The sequence below is a fragment of the Hippocampus zosterae genome, chromosome 4 (assembly GCF_025434085.1).
Source record: "Hippocampus zosterae strain Florida chromosome 4, ASM2543408v3, whole genome shotgun sequence".
Classification (NCBI taxonomy): domain Eukaryota; kingdom Metazoa; phylum Chordata; class Actinopteri; order Syngnathiformes; family Syngnathidae; genus Hippocampus; species Hippocampus zosterae.
Window position 1 is genome coordinate 26,252,824 of NC_067454.1, and position 19,871 is coordinate 26,272,694.

The 19,871-nt window shown below is 45.4% G+C and overlaps 1 protein-coding gene across 3 annotated transcripts; it reads left to right on the forward strand.

The window, feature by feature from the left end:
* The first annotated feature begins 8,144 nt into the window (after positions 1-8,144).
* Positions 8,145-18,877, forward strand: LOC127599765 (circadian-associated transcriptional repressor-like). Of its 3 annotated transcripts, none has more exons than XM_052063988.1 (6): positions 8,145-8,574; positions 9,979-10,391; positions 11,513-11,588; positions 13,196-13,274; positions 17,913-18,021; positions 18,285-18,877. In XM_052063988.1, exons 1-6 carry the CDS (start codon positions 8,502-8,504, stop codon positions 18,687-18,689), a joined length of 1,155 nt encoding a protein of 384 aa, XP_051919948.1. In that variant the 5' UTR covers positions 8,145-8,501; the 3' UTR covers positions 18,690-18,877. The 3 variants fall into 3 exon arrangements, with proteins under 3 accessions (XP_051919948.1, XP_051919947.1, XP_051919949.1); XM_052063987.1 differs by having other exon boundaries at positions 8,149-8,574; positions 18,282-18,877; XM_052063989.1 differs by having other exon boundaries at positions 8,152-8,574; positions 9,923-10,391; positions 18,282-18,877.
* Positions 18,878-19,871: the final 994 nt, after the last annotated feature.

Consider the following 19,871-nt stretch of genomic DNA (forward strand, 5'->3'; position numbering starts at 1 on the left):
AGGAAGTAAAGGGTTGGATCCCCGGAAAGCAGACAACGAAAAAATCTTGTCAAACAAAAAGGTGTCTTTAATGACAAAAAACAGAAAGAGCCCGACAGGGAAAAAACGGTAACACAAAACGCTGATCAAATAAGGACCAGGAATAACAAAGAAGGAAACAACTGAAAACGCTCGCGGAAAACAAAAAAACGCGAGGAGGGCCTGAATTGGCGGAAATATGATAAGTACAAAATCTTAGAGGCAAAACGCGAATCACAAGAGTATCGGCCGTAAGGCAAAAAGGCAACGAGTCAAATAACAAATAGCGAAATAGAGCACGAGAGCAATATGGCACGGCGTGGAATTCTCCGGCAGTGAGTACACTGCCGGAGTCTCCTAATAAAGGAAGCATAATCATCCCGAATGAATAACAGGTGTGCAGTCGACGGGGAGAAAGCCCGCCCCCTGCAGGCAGGCACGGAACGTGACAAAAATGTTCATGTAAAATTGAAATAATTTCAGTAAATATTTGCATTTGGCACATAGAAAACTGATTCATGATTCCAAGTTGATGAGAGCATTAAAATGGGGAAAAATAGGACAAAAAATATAAAATATTTTAATCGTTTGACAGCTCTAGTTTTTACACAAAACACCGCTTTCTTGTAATTGCTCCTGGTTTTCTTTCGACGTACAACTGATAACTTTCCCACGACTATGTTTTGTCATTTATTTTTCTTGGAGATTGAGCTTTAACAAATATGACATTAGGTTGTAAAATGAGCAAGGGTCAAGTCAGAACTCTTTTGTGAAAAAAAATAAAGGAACGAATGACAAGTGGAAAAAATACAAAATGTAAAATATCAAAGCTAACACATATAGTAGCCTATGTATGACAGAGGAACAATAAAAGGAAAAAGACTGTTTTCTGTAAATCCAGCTAGGTATTTGTTTACATTTCCGATCATAAAAATAAGCCTATCGAAATGTTTTAACCCAGAGCATGCAGCTAATCTGGCTATCAGTAACCTCCTCTGATCTTGGTTAGTCTGGTGATTTTGGAAATGCTGTAGAACCCACCCCCCCGCCCCCCCAAAAAAAAACCCTTACACTCATTTTGATGCACACTCCAGTAATCACACTGTAATAATCCTGAAATGTTTATTTAAAGTCATGACATGTTTTATTGGGGGGTAGCATGTGCAGCACATTAATTTGTTTGCTCTTCTACCTCTGTTGATGTTCTGGGGTGGCTATGCTACATTCCGCACAGGGTGTCTTGAAACAGCACTCGCTGGCAGGGTATATTTGAAATATTAAGACCATTGTGGCATTAGATAGACTCCTCTCCTGATGTACACAAAACCAACAGTTTCTCTCTCACTATTGATAACTCCACTGTGTCCCACTCCCTTCAAGTAAAGAGCCTGGGTGCCATCCTCGATAGCTCACTATTGTTCCTTTTCCATCCCTCTCTCACCCCTCACTCCACTGCTATCCTTGTCCACAGTCTCGTCACCTCCCGTATTGACTATTGCAATTCACTTCTCTTCGGTGTCCACAACAAATTCCTCCATAAACTTCAACTGGTCCAGAATTCTTCAGCCCGTATCATCACTGGAACCCCCTCCTTCCATCACATCACCCCCATCCTCCAACAGATCCACAGGCTCCTCAGATCAACTTCAAAATACTGCCCATCTGTTGGACCTTCTTCAAATTTACGTTCCCTCTCGTTCCCTCAGGCCCTCAGCCTCCCTCCATCTCTGTGTACCGTATTTTCACGACTATAAGGCGCCATTAAAAGTCTTAAATTTTCTCCAAAATGGACAGGACGCCTTATGGTGCGGAGCGGCCTTTATATGCCCTGAGTTCCAAAATCTGACTGACAGCCGACACGCTGTTTATATAGAGAAAAGGCGGAAGTGACTGTGGCCAGGCATGCGGGAAAGAAGTCGGCCAATCAGGGAAGGGTGGGCGTGTATATATACATATATGGAGAGGGAGAGAGAGAGAGAGAGAGAGAGAGAGGGAGAGAGAGGACAGGCAAGCTAGTCCGCCAATGGTGAAGGGTGGGCGTGTAAGTGGACGCCTCAAGCCAGTACCAACACTTGTATAGAGTGTGGCAATGTGCATTGTTGCAAAACAACTCCGGTTTTGGTTTCTAAGAACCCCTGAAAATAAATTCGACAAAAAGACACGCCTACGAAGCTCAGTTCAAACTTAAAGCCACCGGTTATGCTTTTGGCATGCGTGCCCATCTCACAGCAGCGGTGAAAAAAACAAGTCAAGCAAATGAACTCTGAGCTTGCCGTTATTCCCGGAGGCTTGACTAAAGAACTCCAACCGCTGGACATTGGCATCAACCGAGCGTTTAAAGTAAAGTTGCAAACGGCATGGGAACAATGGATGATCGGTGGCAAACACAACTTTACAAAGAGTGAGAGGCAGCGCTTGGCGAGTTACGCCACAATACGCAACAACGAGAGGGAACGCAGCGTTTTTGATGGATTACGGTACTTGCACAATTGTTCAATTCTTTCTACACACACACGCGCTGCCACCATGTTTCGCTCTGTTCTTTACTGTCAGAGATTTTCTCGGACAAAGTTAAAGGAACGACTCGGCACATAGGAAAATTGTCTTCAATATCGGCGGGAGCGGACCTCTGAGAGCGAACGACGGTTGTTGCTCCGCGATCACACTCAAAGTCCCGTCTCCGCAAGTTCCACATTTTATTGTAACATATGCAAAATACAAGAAAAACACTGCCCCCAATATTTGCATGCCGCACCCCCGGTCGGGCCCCTCAGTAGTGATTGGTTACCTGTTTTTCAACCTCGAACCACCAGTACATTGGGGCCTTTTCTGGCTGTTCTACATCGAATTAGCATGCTGTAGACTTTGCGGATGGTCAATGTCGTCTGGGCGCGACGGGTGTTCTCAACTCGTCTTTTGTTGCTCAACCGCTGTTCCCGAATTATTCATTCCCCTTTTGTGACCGAGTTTCGCCTTCTCCCCTGTGGTCGCCCACCTGTATTGACGTGCTAATTGTGGACTTCAACAGCCCTCCGGCCAGGTGGCCGGCGCCTTTGTTTGTAGGCATTTGGGGGTGCTGGATATGCACCCAAACGCTTCGATGCGCCCAAATAAATGAAACTTTAAACATGATACATTTTTGCTCATAGATTCTTCTAACATTTACTTTCAAATGTGGGGAAGCTTCACACGAGAGAAATGTTGACTTTGCTGTTGCTACTCCTTCTTTCCGCTCGGCAATGCGTAGCAACTCACACTAGCATGTGATGCATTCAATGACAACTGAGATGTGCAGTCCTCTGCTTCTGATACATAGGATGAGGACTTTGATGGATTTCTGGGTGATGATTGATCGAAAAACCTGAGAACATTGTCCATCCATCCATCCATCCATCCATCATCTACCGCTTATCCGGGGCCGGGTCGCGGGGGCAACAGCTTTAGCAGGGAAGCCCAGACTTCCCTCTCCCTAGCTACTTCTTCCAGCTCTCCCCGGGGGATCCCGAGGCGTTCCCAGGCCAGCTGGGTGACGTAGTCTCTCCAGCGTGTCCTGGGTCTTCCTCGGGGTCTCCTCCCGGTGGGACATGCCCGGAACACCTCACCAGGGAGGCGCTCAGGAGGCATCCGAATCAGATGCCCAAGCCACCTCATCTGGCTCCTCTCGATGTGGAGGAGAAGCGGCTCGACTCTGAGCCCCTCCCGGATGACCGAGCTCCTCACCTTATCTCTAAGGGAGAGCCCGGACACCCTGCGGAGAAAACTCATTTCGGCCGCTTGTATCCGGGATCTCGTTCTTTCGGTCACGACCCATAGCTCGTGGCCATAGATGAGGGTTGGGACGTAGATCGACCGGTAAATTGAGAGCTTCGCCCTTTGGCTCAGCTCCTTCTTCACCACGACAGACCGATACAACGTCCGCATCACAGCAGACGCTGCACCGATCCGCCTGTCGATCTCTCGCTCCCTCCTGCCCTCACTCGTGAACAAGACCCCAAGATACTTAAACTCCTCCACTTGGGGTAATATCTCCTCCCCGACCCGGAGGGGGCACTCCACCCTTTTCCGACTGAGGACCATGGTTTCAGATTTGGAGGTGCTGATTTTCATCCCAACCGCTTCACACTCTGCTGCGAAACGCTCCAGTGAGAGTTGTAGAGCCCCGTTTGAAGGAGCCAACAGCACCACATCATCTGCAAAAAGCAGGGATGTAATACTGAGGCCCCCAAAACGGACTCCCTCAACGCTTCGGCTGCGCCTAGAAATTCTGTCCATAAAGGTTATGAACAGAATCGGCGACAAAGGGCAGCCTTGGCGGAGTCCTACCCCACTGGAAACGGTTCCGACTTACTGCCGGCAATGCGAACCAAACTCTGACATCGGTGGTATAGTGACCGAACAGCCCGTATCAGGGGGTTCGGTACTCCTTACCCACGAAGCACCCTCCACAGAACTCCCCGAGGGACACGGTCAAACGCCTTCTCCAAGTCCACAAAACACATGTAGACTGGTTGGGCGAATTCCCACATACCCTCAAGGACCCTGCTAAGGGTGTAGAGCTGGTCCACTGTTCCACGGCCGGGACGAAAACCACACTGCTCCTCCTCAATCTGAGGCTCGACTTCCTGACGGACCCTCCTCTCCAGCACCCCTGAATAGACCTTACCAGGGAGGCTGAGGAGTGTGATTCCTCTATAGTTGGAACACACCCTCCCGTCCCGTCCCCGTTTTTAAAAAGAGGGACTACCACCCCGGTCTGACAATGCAGAGGCACTCTCCCCGTTGACCACGCGATGTTGCAGAGGCATGTCAACCAGGACAGCCCCACAACATCCAGAGCCTTGAGGAACTCCGGGCGGATCTCATCCACCCCTGGGGCCTTGCCACCGAGGAGCTTTTTAACCACATCGGTGACTTCAACCACAGAGATAGGAGAGCCCACCTCAGAGTCCCCAGGCTCTGCTTCCTCCAAGGAAGGCGTGTTGGTGGAGTTGAGGAGGTCTTCGAAGTACTCTGCCCACCGGTTCACAACGTCCCGAGTCGAAGTCAGCAGCGCCCCATCCCCACTGTACACAGTGTTAGTGGTGCACTGCTTCCCCCTCCTGAGACGTCGGATGGTGGACCAGAAATTCCTCGAAGCCGTCCGGAAGTCGGCTTCCATGGCCTCACCGAACTCTTCCCACGCTCGGGTTTTTGCCTCGGCGACCACCGAAGCCGCAGTCCGCTTGGCCAGTCGATACCCGTCAGCTGCCTCTGGGGTCCCACAGGCCATAAAGGCTCGATAGGACTCCTTCTTCAGCTTGACGGCATCCCTTACTGCTGGTGTCCACCAGCGAGTACGGGGATTGCCGCCACGACAGGCACCAACCACCTTACGGCCACAACTCAGATTGGCCGCCTCAACAATAGAGGCACGGAACATGGTCCACTCGGGCTCAATGTCCCCCGCCTCCCCCGGAACATGGGAAAAGCTCTGTCGAAGGTGGGAGTTGAAACTCCTTCTGACGGGGGATTCCGCCAGACGCTCCCAACAAACCCTCACGATACGTTTGGGTCTGCCAGGACGGACTGGCATCTTCCCCCACCATCGGAGCCTACTCACCACCAGGTGGTGATCAGTTGACAGCTCCGCCCCTCTCTTCACCCGAGTGTCCAGAACATGCGGCCGCAAATCCGATGATACAACTACAAAGTCGATCATCGAACTGCGGCCTACGGTGTCCTGGTGCCAAGTGCACATATGGACACCCTTATGTTTGAACAAGGTGTTCGTTATGGACAATCCGTGGCGAGCACAGAAGTCCAATAACAAAACACCACTCGAGTTCTGATCGGGGGGGCCGTTCCTCCCAATCACGCCCCACCAAGTCTCACTGTCATTGCCCACGTGAGCATTGAAGTCCCCCAGCAGAACAAGGGAGTCCCCAGCAGGAGCACTCTCCAGCACACCCTCCAAGGACTCCAAAAAGGGTGGGTATGCTGAGCTGCTGTTTGGTGCATATGCACAAACAACAGTCAGGACCCGTCCACCCACCCGAAGGCGGAGGGAGGCAACCCTCTCGTCTACCGGTGTGAACCCCAATGTACAGGCACTGAGCCGGGGGGCAATGAGTATGCCCACACCTGCTCTGCGCCTCTCACCGTGAGCAACTCCAGAGTGGAAGAGAGTCCAACCCCTCTCGAGAGAACTGGTACCAGAACCCAAGCTGTGTGTGGAGGCAAGTCCGACTATATCCAGTCGGAAATTCTCTGCCTCACACACCAGCTCGGGCTCCTTCCCTGCCAGAGAGGTGGCATTCCATGTCCCAAGAGCTAGCTTCTGCAGCCGAGGATCGGACCGCCAGGGTCCCCGTCTTTGGCTGCCGCCCAGCTCACATAGCACCCGACCCCTTTGGCCCCTCTCATGGGTGGTGAGCCCATGGGAAAGGGGACCCACGTTTCCTCTTCGGGCTGTGCCCGGCCGGGCCCCATGGGTGTAGGCCCGGCCACCAGGCGCTTGCCAACGAGCCCCACCTCCAGGCCTGGCTCCAGAGTGGGGCCCCGGTGACCCGCGTCCGGGCAAGGGAAACCTTGGTCCATACTGTATATTGTAGTGAGAACATTGTATGATGGCTAAATAAAATACAGCCGAACTCAGTTCTGCTTTCGTTGCCTTTTTAAAAACGTGTTTTTATCTTATCTGTATGTCTTGGCATGCTACCGTATGCTCAAGCTAACGTTTAGAGTGCGCGCATGCATGCCGTATGTTTAAGCTGGCGTATGTTTTACCACTGTAAAACTGCGGCCATTCGTACGGTGCGTCTTGTGTATGGGTAAAATACAGAAATGTCACCCATTAATGAGACTGCGGCCATTAGTACGATGCGTCGTGAAAATACGGTACTCTCTGCCCATCTCAGCATGATGGAGCTTTCAGCCGCTCTGCCCGCCAACTCAGGAACTCACTCCCACCTGACATCTGTAATATTTACTCTCTTTCCATATTCAAAACTCATCTGAAAACCCACCAATTTTAAATTGCATATTCAGTTTAAACTCATCGCTTTTTATTATTTATAATTTTATCTGTGGTTTTATTGCTCTTTTTTGATTGTAAACTGTCCTTGGGTATTTTGAAGGGCACTTATGTGACTTATCAATAACTATTATTATTATTAGATAGAACAACGTATTTTATGTCTCCTGTGCAGAACATGATATGTTTTGAAGAAGCACTTTCTTGCAAAATGGAGTGTTCACAACAATTAGTAAAAGCAGTGATCACGTGTTCAACAGCAGGGCGGAGCCTAATTTGCAAGGGGCAGAGCTTTGCTTTCTGACCGCCAGTCTTAGATCACTTGACTTGCTCCCTGTCCAACTGTTCCACAGTCTCAAGAACTTTTATGACTGTAAAAATCCCAGTGAGTCTTTCACTGCAAGCTTTCTCTCTTACCATGTGACTCTGATACAGTTCAACACACTTATGTAATCGCTCCCTTACGCCCCCGCCTCTCTCTCTCTTTCTCCTAGTGTAATAAAAAGTGTCCACACACATGGCATCATTTCCTAGTCTGGTTGTGTAATTCATATCTTGTAAATCTTTTCATTTGAGGTGTTTATTCTACTTTTAGGGGAAGCTCATGTCCTCTGAGGATTCTGTTGCTTATCTGTTTGGTTGCAATAGACAGCAGTGTCTGAAGTACATAAAGTGCTAGATTCTCATTACCCTCAGAGTAATTGACGCAAATGTAACTTTGGAGAAAGCGTCTCCAGAATTAATTCCACATATGTTTGGCTTTTTCTTTGACATTTGTGTTTTGCGATGACCACAAAAATGTCCTAGTGAAGGCAAAAACGATTTTTTTTACACACCAAAAATCATCTTCATGGCACTTATTTTCAGTACTGTACAATCATTTTAAAAAACACTACGAGTGGAAGTGTGTAAATCGCCAAATAAATAATGATTTTCATTGTGGCCTCACCGCTTGAAAAATATTGTGTAAATCAACCTGAGTCCGCTTGTTATGTAATCTAAATTTATTATTTAACCCTTCAATATGAAGAGTAATGAATGACAAATAACCGACGCAGAAGTACAGAACTGCAAAACCAAGTTTTGTTTCGAGCTTTAGACCGGCTCATAAAGACGTCCGTGTGAAGCTTTTGTAGCGTCACTGACCAATAGGAGCCCTTTGTACAAGAATATTAATTAGCTGTCCATCCTGCAGAATGGTTACAACAGAACTAACTTACTACTCGTCACGTTTGGGGGTGGGTGGGAAGTTGGGTTAAAAAAAATCCCAGTGTTCGCGTCACGTGTTCACTCCTATTGTCGTTCCTGCCGATATTCGTCTCCGTGTGTCTTTTTTGAAGCAGGTACGTAACGTGCTGGCCCCTCCCCTCCCGGACACGTTGCCCGGGGAGAGGCTCCACGGGCTAGACGGAAGCCTCCCGCCCTACCCGCCCGCCCGCCGCCGGCCCGGCAGAGTCAGTCTGTTGCTCTCATGCTGCTCTTTCCACCAGACTGTCCGTCCGCACCACACCACCAGGCGGAGGGAAACACTCGCTTGACTCCCGGTAAGCTTCGCTTCGCTGCTCTGCCCCCATTCTTCACCGGCTCACCTGCTTCCACTTGTGGGTGGCGGGTTTGTTTAGAATAGCCCTTCATCGTCCCACGGGGGACCGCCGCTAACTCCGACCGCCGCTGTGGTTCTGTCGCACAATGATGGTGCAGTTCAGTAACTAGCAAGGTGCAGTAGTTAATACCGCGTTGGGGACAATTGTGTCCGCGCACTTAACGTTGCGTCGGCAGTGGGCATGTGAAAGGAAACCTGCGCATGTGCTTGCTCGTTTTTTCTTACATAATGTTGGATGACCTGCCCATTTGGAAGAGAAGGGGGACGGTTATTCAATCCACGGTTATCACATTCCCTCTCATCATGGGTAGATCGAGGATTGGAGCCAGGATAAACTGGGATCGAGGGTCAACGTTTCCTTGACATGACTATTTTTATGTCCTTTGACAGCTCTTGAAATTAATTTGCATTTGTCAGTGAAATAAAAAATATGTACTCAGAATTTCTGACAGCCAGCAACACACGTCAGATGTGACTTTTAGTCTCATATAATATAAATTCAAAGAGTTTTTACTTTTTCAAAACATAAATGCATAGAGGTCATTTTGGAATTTGACTTTTATTTGGAAGCAACACAAATAATTATAGACGGACTTTGTTTTAGAGCTGAACAATTTTGAAAAAAAGTGAAACATGTACATGTTTCTCATTGCACTTCTTATGATGTAAATTTATTGAGAGATATGTGCGTATATACAGTGGACCCCATCATACTCGCAGATCGGTAGGTTTATCAACATTTCTAAAGTAAAAAAAAAAAACTAACAAAAAATATATGTATGTACTGTATATGTGTGTGTGTGTGTGTTTCCAGAATTGTCGCCTTTGCGATTTAAAAATTGCATTTACTATATTCCAATGTTGAATTGAATTTTGTTCATTGTTCAACCCTAGTCTGTATGTAATCCAGGAGTTAGCAAGCTAATAAACAAAGATAATTGTGTCTTTAAAACCACCACCACATCACTTTCCATTTGGAAAATCTGGCTAGCTTAATGCTAGCTAACTATGCAAAACACCATCTGCTAACACTGCTAACATGTAATATAAGAAAACCTTTATTCATCTGGAGAAATTCCCAATTTACAGCAGTAAAGTATGCCAGTATATGTCAATAACCACAGGCATTTATTCTTTGTCCTGTACAAGAAAATACTACTGCATGCTACTATGAGTCACAGTAGTGGTGGAAGTACTACTTCTCTCCATTGTGCATGTTTGTATTGTACAATGGCACAATGAATTGGATTTTTAAAAAAATAATGATAGTTGTTATTTTTGATTGTCAGGTCAGTGGTGCTCTCTATTGGCTGAAAATCTGCTTCCATCATGTCATCACCCTCAGACTCTGATAACTTCACTGACTGGTTCGTCCCTGATGAAAACAGCAGGGCCTGCCTCAAGAGATTCACTCCTCCGCATGCAGAGGCCCCAGTGGTGCAGATGATTGCATCATTGTCCTCAGCTACTACATTGAAGGAATCTCCGACCACCCTATTTCCCTCTGGTGCCTTCTGGAGGACAAAGAGGAGAAGTGTCTGCTCCAGCTGGGATGATGGAGATTACTGTGTGTCCCCCGCAAACAGTGCAATTCCCCAGGAGACCCCCATGGTATTTTCAGTTAAAGGAGATAGCCCAGGTTGCAAGCAAGGGCCATCTTGTGTATCGCCGAAGTGCCTTTCAATCAGGAAGAGAACTTTAGATGGACATGGCGCTCATCCTCAACCGGACACTCGAAGTGAACTTTTCTCACTCAAGGTGAGAAAAGTGCATCCCTTTAATGTAACAACCATTTGCACAAGCCGCATAATATGGAGCCACTTTCTGAACATTTAAGGGGGAAATCTATTAAAAAAACGTTCTCGACTAAAGTAACTCAACTCCACTAACGGAACACTTTAAAACAATCACCGCACTCTACAAAGGGCTGTACATGGAGCAAAAATAATTCATTCAATAATAAATTAATAACCGACAGTATGAAACTAAAACTCAAGTCTCATGCTAAAGCCAAAGAATAAAAATGAGGTTTAAAGATGTTCTTTCCAAAGAGAGGGACCAGCAAAGGAAATGAATTCAGCAGATTAATCCACCTGTTTTCATCCATTTTTGGCGGCTGACATTTTGACGTTCTCCCGCCTTCTGTTGTCGAATGAAATTGATTTCAAAGTGGCCTCGGGCTCGCAGGGCGAGTTCAGTTTCAGTTGACATCAAGGGGCAGTACGGAATAAAATGTCAGCCCCCTTAGATGGGTGAAAACAGGTTGATTGATCTACTTCAATCTTATTGCACCAATGCTATTCCAGAAAGTGCTGTAATTGCCGATGATGCTGCAAAATGGCACCAAATTAGTACTTCTATTGCTTTACCCTGAGGAGAAAAACAGTGACTGGTGAGTTTTCCAGTGAATATCAGGATATGTAAAATAAAGGAATAATGAGTAGTTAAAATACTTGCACGTGGTGTGCTATACTGGTTTACTGTTTACTGGTTTCTTTCAGTAGTGACCCTGCACTGAAAAAACCCTACATTTGTTCACCTCAGTGGCTCCTAATGGCAGCGGTTGTAAATGACTAATTGTTCATCCTCCTAACCGCTTGATCCTCACTAGGGTCGCGGGGGGTGCTGGAGCCTATCCCAGCTGTCTCCGGGCAGTAGGCGGGGGACAGATAATAACAGATTAATTGTATGCAGATAAAAATCAATACGGACAAAGCCAGAGATTTATCCAAACTTGGATTCAAATGTCTGTCTCATCCTGTGGTCAGGTGAGGGAAGCAATTGGCAGGGCTCATGTTCTCCAAGTGGCGATGAAACAAGCCTTGAAATGGTGCGCTGCAGATAGCGCAAAAGCTAACAGGGTCATTTCCTCCACATAGTGCACGGAGTTGCAGTGCTACGTCCAGCCTCTGTCATCCATCCTACGAGGTTTGAGATCTGGCAGGTACTCTGCACGTAAGTGTTTCTTTTGGAATGGCAGATTTGTTATTGATTGAAAACGACATTAAAAATTGATGCTCTCCAAAATCACCCACATCTCAGTAAATGTTCATTCCATCCACCCATCCATTTTCTTAACACATATCCGAATTAGCGAAATCTCAGATGATTGTTTTTTTTTTTTTGCACACAACAGCACATAATGTATTTAAGGAGGGTTTTGATCACCATGGAACATTTGGGGGAGCCCTGCAAGCACAATATGAAAGTTTGAAATGATGGAATTGAAAGTGTTTGTGAAAAAGGGAACATTAAATTAAATCAATTGGGTCGATGATTTGGAGAAAGCAAGCAATGGCATTTCAGCCTTTCTTTTTTCTTTATGATTTAACTCGCACAGAGTGCGTGGCCATTGGATCCGCAGGTACATTGCGGTACACTTGGAACTGTCCATCTGGAAAATTGCTCTGGAGAACTGTGATCGCCGGTTGCCACGTTGGACATTGACAGCGTGGTGGTTCACACAATTCTCAATCCCTCATTTCAAATGCTCCGTGATAGGCAGGTGATCAGTCCAGACTCGAGACCACCTTCAACATCCATATAACCCTATACAGGATAAATGATACCTCAAATTAACAAATTATTGTTCTCGATTAAAAACTACAGGTACAATCTGATTTGGTAGAGTGCATACCTCTATCGAAACAAAATAATTGTGATTTGATTCCTGACCAGAGTTTCTGGTCCAAAGTTAAATGAATTGTCATTTATTCACTCAAAAGCTACCCATCAAATGCTCATTTTGCTGGTAAGAAACAAAACATACTACATCTACATTATGTTGGGCCCCATTGATTAATCGGACAGCAGATTTAGCCGATGTTAGCCAATGTTATCCCTTTGCATATTATCATAATCAGCCTGAGTTTTGCCAATTAAACACATATAAAGGTAGTTCCTTACGAAACAATTACTGCTGTTCAGTTTTGGAATCACTCGGAATTGTGTCGTTGTGCTGTTAGTCCACGAGATGGAGCTCTGACTCCATTCATTGGTTGAAGTATCGTCCTCGAGACAATGGCTGCGCCTTCCGAAGGCCGCATTTTCGGCCGCATGATGGTGCTTTCAGCGCAACTCGACCGGACGTGGTTTCCAAATTCTCGAAAGACAATTCGCCGGCTGGGTGTTTTGACGCCTTCAAAGGCTCCTGCTCGTGTAGCCTATATGGAACGCATAAGCCCTGGCGAATTTGGACACGTTAATTTGTGAATTTTGAAACCACACGCGGTCGAGCCGCGCCGAAAGTGACGTCACGGGAACGAAAATACGGCCTTCAGACGACGTAGCTTGTGAATTTGTATCGGAATTGCCCCCCCCCCCCCCCAAAAAAAAACCAAACAAAAATCCACATCGGTCGGGCCTTATATGGTAGTTCATGTATACTGTATTGCAACTGGTTTGTCGTCAGAAGGAATTACAATCCTGTTTGGACTTTTTTTGGTTGTAGACTCGAGGCATGTAAAGTCGCAGTTGACACGTTGATGCCACAGCAAATAAACCTGATAACAGATTTGAACGCAGAGCCACATGCTCACTGCACACTTGTCTTCTCTCCACAGGTCTCAGCAGTTTCCAAGAGAGCGTCGCAATGGACCGTATCCAGAGAATAATGGGGGTCCTTCAAAATCCGAACTTGGGGTAAATACATACTAAGGATGGGAAATGTGTATTATTGTTAGGGTGTTCATAAATTCAGTTTCAGGCAGTGTGGAGTCGCAGGCTCCCGCCCGCTATTATTTACATGTCAAATAAACATTCCATTCTTGATTGTTGACATTTTATAGTCAGTCGGAATGTTGAGCCACAGAAGCATCACCAGTACTCACAACTGTTGAAAGTCAAACTACAGTAGACACAAAGCGATTTTGATGACACATTCTCATTTAGTTTTTTGTCTTTTAAACAAGAATTCAGCAGTGTTTTATGTCAGTTAAACATCTCGTACATCGTTGCTCACATCAAAGAATACTTCTTGGACTTTCGATGCCCTCCAGTCACATCACATGAAAGGTCATCTTCACTTAAACAGGCCGGCTCATTTTACTGCTTCGTGGAATCATTGGCTGGCACTCTGCCGGAGTTTGTCTTTTCCCTTTCAAGTTCAATGACGCCTGTGACGTTGGTTTAACAATCACCAGAACACTCGGATTTTCAGCTAAAATTATATTTCGGGTCTCATGTAAAAATTGTACAATAATCTCAAACTGGATAATAGTCTGTTGTATTTTACTGTTTGTTCACATTTTCATGACATTTTGGTGGGACACCATAAAATGCATATCGTAGCCTTTCCACCGGTTTGATGAAATAGTTGATATTTTGCATTTAATGCACAATTTGTGATCAACCGGGATGTCTTCAATTCGGTGATTGATTGGTGTCACCATTGAACGGCGCATTAATAAATAAAGTAAAACATTATTGCTGCAATGTTGCGCACATAGACGTTGACTTGTGGTGAGCTGCCACAAATGCATTTTGGCTGTTACTAAAAGATTTTAGCGCTACCTGTCAATTTGTAACTCTGTAGCAATACCAATTTCCTTTGTGATACGAAACTGCAAATACAGTGCCTCAAAGGACTAAAGTATCAACTGTATCAATGCATAAGTTTGGGAATCCATCTTAGTGGTATCAGCTCAAACCATATCGATCCACCTCGCTCCTTCAGCAGGCGTAATGGTCGTCTCATCAATTCACAAACCATTCGGTGCGCTTTTTGTGGTCTTAGTGTACATTTTGGCATTTTGGAAGCTCCACTCCATGTTGGATAAAGCCTACATATAGTCGTCAGGGTCTTCAGAGTTTTGGATTACCATGCGAAAAGACATTTTCCGTAACCAAACCAACTATGAGCAGAGCAAGTGTTTTTTCTTTGGATGGGGGGGTGGGTGGGTGGGGGTTAAATATAGAGCAAATTAATTACCGTATTCAAACAGGCATATTGCTCCACTTGTGATCAATTATCTTTTTTTTTTTAACTCGGTGATCGTTGATTGGCCTCCAAAATACTGTAAAGTAGTCTAAAGCCCAATCTACAGGATACACTTTTTAATTGGATGGATTGTTACTGTTGTCCAAATATTTCTCCACATTTGTTACCAAAGTCTGATTGGAATAGGTCCCAGCAACAGTAATTGTAAATCCTTGGCCGGCCGGGCACACAAGCTGATGATGATGATGATGATCTCAAGAATTTAGCTCAAGACATAAAAGTGATATGTGGGCCGTGATGATAGATTTACTTTGTCAGACACAGTGTGTGTGGGTGGGACCACACATGTCTCAAGTCTGTATCACGTGTCTCCCGCAGCATCACATTTTCACATTTCACAAATCCGTGCTGTGCTCGGGGGGGAAATATTGGAGTTGTTCACGGTGTCACCATTGGCTTTAAGTCGACGGTTGATCTAATTTCAAATGGAACTCGGCGATTGGAAATCCTGAAGTCAAGGTTGTAATAGTAGTGATCAGAAGGCCGTATCGTATGGGTGTGCTGACCATGCCCTTCAGTGTCATGAGATTAGTGGGCTTTCACTGTTTTGTTTTGTTTGTTTTTTTTCTTTCAACTGTTTTTATGAGGGAAATCCCAATCACACATTTTTGACACCTGAGTGTTTGGTTTTAAGTATGTCTTATATTTGACGATACTGAGTCCTGGTCCAATACCTCAGCAACGCGTTCAGGAAAAAAAGAGCTTTTTTAAAGCCCTAAATTTGATAATACATTCATTGAACATATCAATGTGTTTTGGTTCATTTCAGAAATTGTTTTGTCATAAATATGAGTAGGTTTTTAGCATAAAACTAGCAAAAACATGCACTATAGCCATGAAATTTGCACTAATTGAATGCCAACTTTAAACACAAGTACATATCGATGTACAGGACGCTTTATAAAAAATGAATCTTCGTGAAATTGCCCGGGGACGCAAATGGCACCAATTTGGTGAACCAGCTGTGTAAGTAAGCATTACCAGAGAATAAGGTTTGTTTGATTTATCGAATGGTAAAAAAACATTTACATCATAAATAGACTTGGGCGGGCTAAAATGACAAGCCCACACATCTGCGTAATTGTTAGCTACGCACACGGCTTACTTTCATCTCGAAACTACAGTACAACACTGTGGACTGATGTACGACCTCGTAAAATGCAACTCGCGGGGAACAAGCTTGCTTGTCACCAAATAATTTACACCCGTTAAACTTCTGTTAGAAGCTGTGTCGGCTGGACTTGTCCCAATCGCTAAAATGTCTGTCTCATCCTCAGCTCTCTCAACTCGTTGACGATGCCGTTTAACAAGAGGCTTATTTGTACAGTGCTGTACAGTATTGGGTAAAGCAGACTTATTTGGGAGCAAACCTGTCTCTGTATGCAGCGGAGAAGACGTGTCTGTGTGCTTCTCACGCTCACTCCATCGCTACTAAAAACAAACAAAAAACCGTCACGTTGTGTCATATAAAATTAAGCTACTACTGTTCTACTGTATTTGGAAAGACATTTGGATTATTTTGTGGCCTTTGAATGTTCAGAAAATGCTAAAACCGATCTATTTACGCGACGGCGACTTCCGATGTTAAAAAGTTAAGACTTAAAACTGTCAAGAATCTCCTCAAATTTTGTAGCGCAGCACAATCATTAAAATAATAATAATGAAACTGCCCTAGCCAAAAATTCAGGTCTAGCTGCTTAATATTTCATTCCACAACCCATTGAGGAAATCCAGCTTCCTGCGAACAGTTACGATGACGATCTACAGCACACTACCTGGTGTGTTGTCCCTATAGAATTGTTGCGACAATCGCTAACAACACAGAGCGGTGAGGGAAGTGAGTGGTGTTCAGTTGGGTAATAAATTTCGCACCCGGGTTCCGCCGTGGTCCGACCTCTGTTATGTCTTGCCGGGAAATTTGCTGGTAGACTTCAACCTCTCACTTCCCTTACATTTCAAGAACAACAACAACAACAAAAGTTGTCTTTGACAGTAAGTGGAAAAGCAGCTAATACTACACACGCATTTAAATGTCTTACTTGTGCATGTTATAGAATATCAGTGACTTATAGCAGAACCTGGCACTGTTCTAAGCAATTACGTAGCTAGGCTAAGACAATGACTGAGATTTTTGCGTTATGCCTGAAGCCTTGAAAGTTTAGACCTTTAGCTTTAATTGAAAAGGGTTTCCAAAAAATCAATTGGCATTTCAGAACTCGGGGGCTCAAAAGTATTTGGATAAAAAAGAAAATAGAAAGATGTTACACATATATGCATGTATCCGTGTACTGTATAGGGTCAATTTACCATTTGTCAAAAAAGTCAAAGCGTACATGTCCAGAAAGGCAAGACACATGGTGCATGCGCAAGCCACATTTTTTTCATGATTCAAGGACAAGTTTACAACTACTACAGGAATGTGTGAGGGAGAGGGAGATGGGTTGGCCATGCAGTACACTATTGGATGAAGTATAGTAGTTCATTTTAAATCCATCATAGTAGTGGGCAGAGCTGGCTTGCTACTGCTCTATATATAGCCTGTGAATGAGATGAGGGCCTGCTGCCACGTGCGGGACTGCAGTACGTGCTTACGTGTATGTGTGTGTGTGTGTGTGTGTGTGTGTGTGTGTGTGTGTGTGTGTGTGTGCGCGCGTGTAGCAGACCACCTCAGTCACATTTCTCATGTGGAACGGAACATGCACAGCTTGTCTTTCTGTATGGGTCACCATCAAGTGACCATGGGATGTTGCTGTGACAGTATTGCACATGTACATGGAGGAATGCAGATGTCGAGAACACATGCCATTCGCCCCCATGCAGCCTTTTTTATTGAGTCAGTCATTGTGTGTTACTTTCTTCACATCTACCAATCAGCTCCAGCCAGAGCGCCTAATGTGATGTCAGAGGCTTTTGGAGGCTTATGTAATCGCCATTGGCGAGACATCCTGAGCCACCCAAGCTTCTCCCACTCGGCGTTGTTGCTACAACCGGGTGGGGGGGGGGGGTGCGGGGGGGGATTCTAGGATCACAAATACAGAGGTGCTGACGATTTTGTCACCATAGCACATTCGATTGCTGGGCTTTTGTCCTTTGGGAGGGTCTCGGGCGTTTCACATTTGAGCACTCCAAAATCATGTGCACACTTGTGATAGGAGTTTGAATTAGACCGGTCATCCGGTCAATCAGCTCATCAGTAGCACAAATTTTGCTGTAGACTGCAAATTTCCCCAGTGTGGTACAAATAAAGGTTATCTTATTTTATTTTATCTTATATTTTCTAGGGGACACTTTCTCTGCATCATCGTGAAAATAGAGGAGATGCTCCGAAGTTGGTTCCCTCGCATAAGACCAAATCAGACCCATGACAGCCCACCTGCGAAAAAGCAAAAGGTACAAATATTTATTAAGTGGATGTCATAAATGAACTGAGTTGTAAGTCAGAGACACGTTATTGATCTCAGTGCAGTGTTATTTTGAATCCCACTTCAGTTAGAGGTAGGACGCAGACCGCTGCTGCATCAGGACAGGACTGCCTTCAACTAAATAATAACACTCAATAAACAGTACAAGTCTTATTCCGATGAAATGACATTGGCGACCTTCATTTTCAACTGCTGTATGAATGACAGCCTTTTTGTTTGTTCATCCAGCAGGCTCACAGCAGTGCTGCCTGGTCCCCTGCGTCCGTTTGCTCTTCAGACGGGGCCTTGGTCACCTCCGACTCATTAAACTACATCAGACGGCTGCACACTTCACCCGTCTGCTCCCTAGAACAGTCCCAGTCAACACTTGGCCCTCAAAGCCCGAGCCAGGTCGTCACTCAGGACAACTTTGTCTCTTCTACTACTGACTGCCTGCCGTCACCCCCACGCCACACCAGAGGGCATCAGCGTCCTCTCCCACGGGGGCCGCTGCTTTTCAAGATCAGCTCGCCGTGTCTGGAAAGACTATTGAAATCCTCACTTCCAGAAGAGATGACGAGAAGGCCGGTTGCCATGGATACTTGCATGACTCGGACACGTGATGCGCTGCAATGTGACATCCTAAAACAGCTGTAGGAGTTCATTAAAGAAGCAACCAAGTCAATCTCAACAAGTCAATCCCCCCTCCCTATTATTATGGAAGGAGGGAACTTAATCACACAGTACAGGACGTAACATGAAGCCAATGCGGAAGTGCCTTAAACCTGCATTCTCTCTTATGACCACAAGAGGGCTGGTTATAGAAATAAACCTCCGTTTCCATTGATGGCCTAATTGTAAGTTCTCGGGCACTTGCGGAGGCTGCCGAGACCAACCACTGATACAGGCAAAGAAATCTAACATTGAAGAAGTACTCCTCAGCAGTAGTTGGCGCTATACTGCGACAGTTTTGGCACGCCAGCGACTCAGCAACTTTTGTTCACATTTAGTGTTGTCATTGTGTTGAATGACATTTTACATGTTGCAATACCGTACTTCTGCGTGGTCTTCGTCAAGAGCTACTTAATAATTTTCAGTGTTTACACGTTGACGATTAAAGCAGGCCCTGAACGCGGATCGATCTGAAATGGTCATTCTGAAATATACGCAGTTATTAACAATATACTGTCAATGTCACAATGGAATGTTGAGTTGCTTCTATTGTTGAATTCTGGGTGGCTTGGGAAGGCGTTAGGATGTCAGTCAGCAGCCTCTCGTTGGCCATCCAGCCATCAACATCGTGACATGGCCTTCAGAAAAAACAATTGTTCACTGCAAAAGCAACGTGTGTCCAAATGTCGTTTCTTGAATCAGAAAAACAACAAAATGTTTTTCTTGGTGTTACAGATAAAAAGAAAAAAAGATGGAGTTTCAAGCTTTTCATTCGATATTGATGGAAGCATGTTTCCGAGTATAAAGCTCTAGTGGGACAAAGGTCAAAGTTCAACTTGGAATCACCTTAAAAGTTGCCCGGGAGACACCTCCAGGTGGACTTCTTTGTAGTATGTCTTACATTTCATTATTTTTATCCCAGTGTCATCTGAGTGGATATTAGAGTGAAACACACTCAGTGACAGTGCAAAGGCAGCCGTGACGGCAGAAAACATGCGCTGCTCTCTATTCCTGAATATAAAAGGCAATGAATGCGCATTGACCTTTGGTATTTCCTTGGTTGGTTTTGCTCGCAGTGTGCAATGGAGGCTGACCTTGTCGTTGTCCTCAACCTACTGCTGACCACAAAGCACCGAATGGCTCAAGTGAATACAAATAATGGAAACG

Bases quoted from the DNA above. Each gene is read 5' to 3' on its own strand.
- LOC127599765 (XM_052063987.1), top strand. From the start codon at position 8,502: ATGCTGCTCTTTCCACCAGACTGTCCGTCCGCACCACACCACCAGGCG. The intron at 8,575-9,978 runs GTAAGCTTCGCT...CATCACCCTCAG, and splicing joins AAACACTCGCTTGACTCCCG to ACTCTGATAACTTCACTGAC. The intron at 13,275-17,912 runs GTAAATACATAC...TATATTTTCTAG, and splicing joins CTTCAAAATCCGAACTTGGG to GGGACACTTTCTCTGCATCA.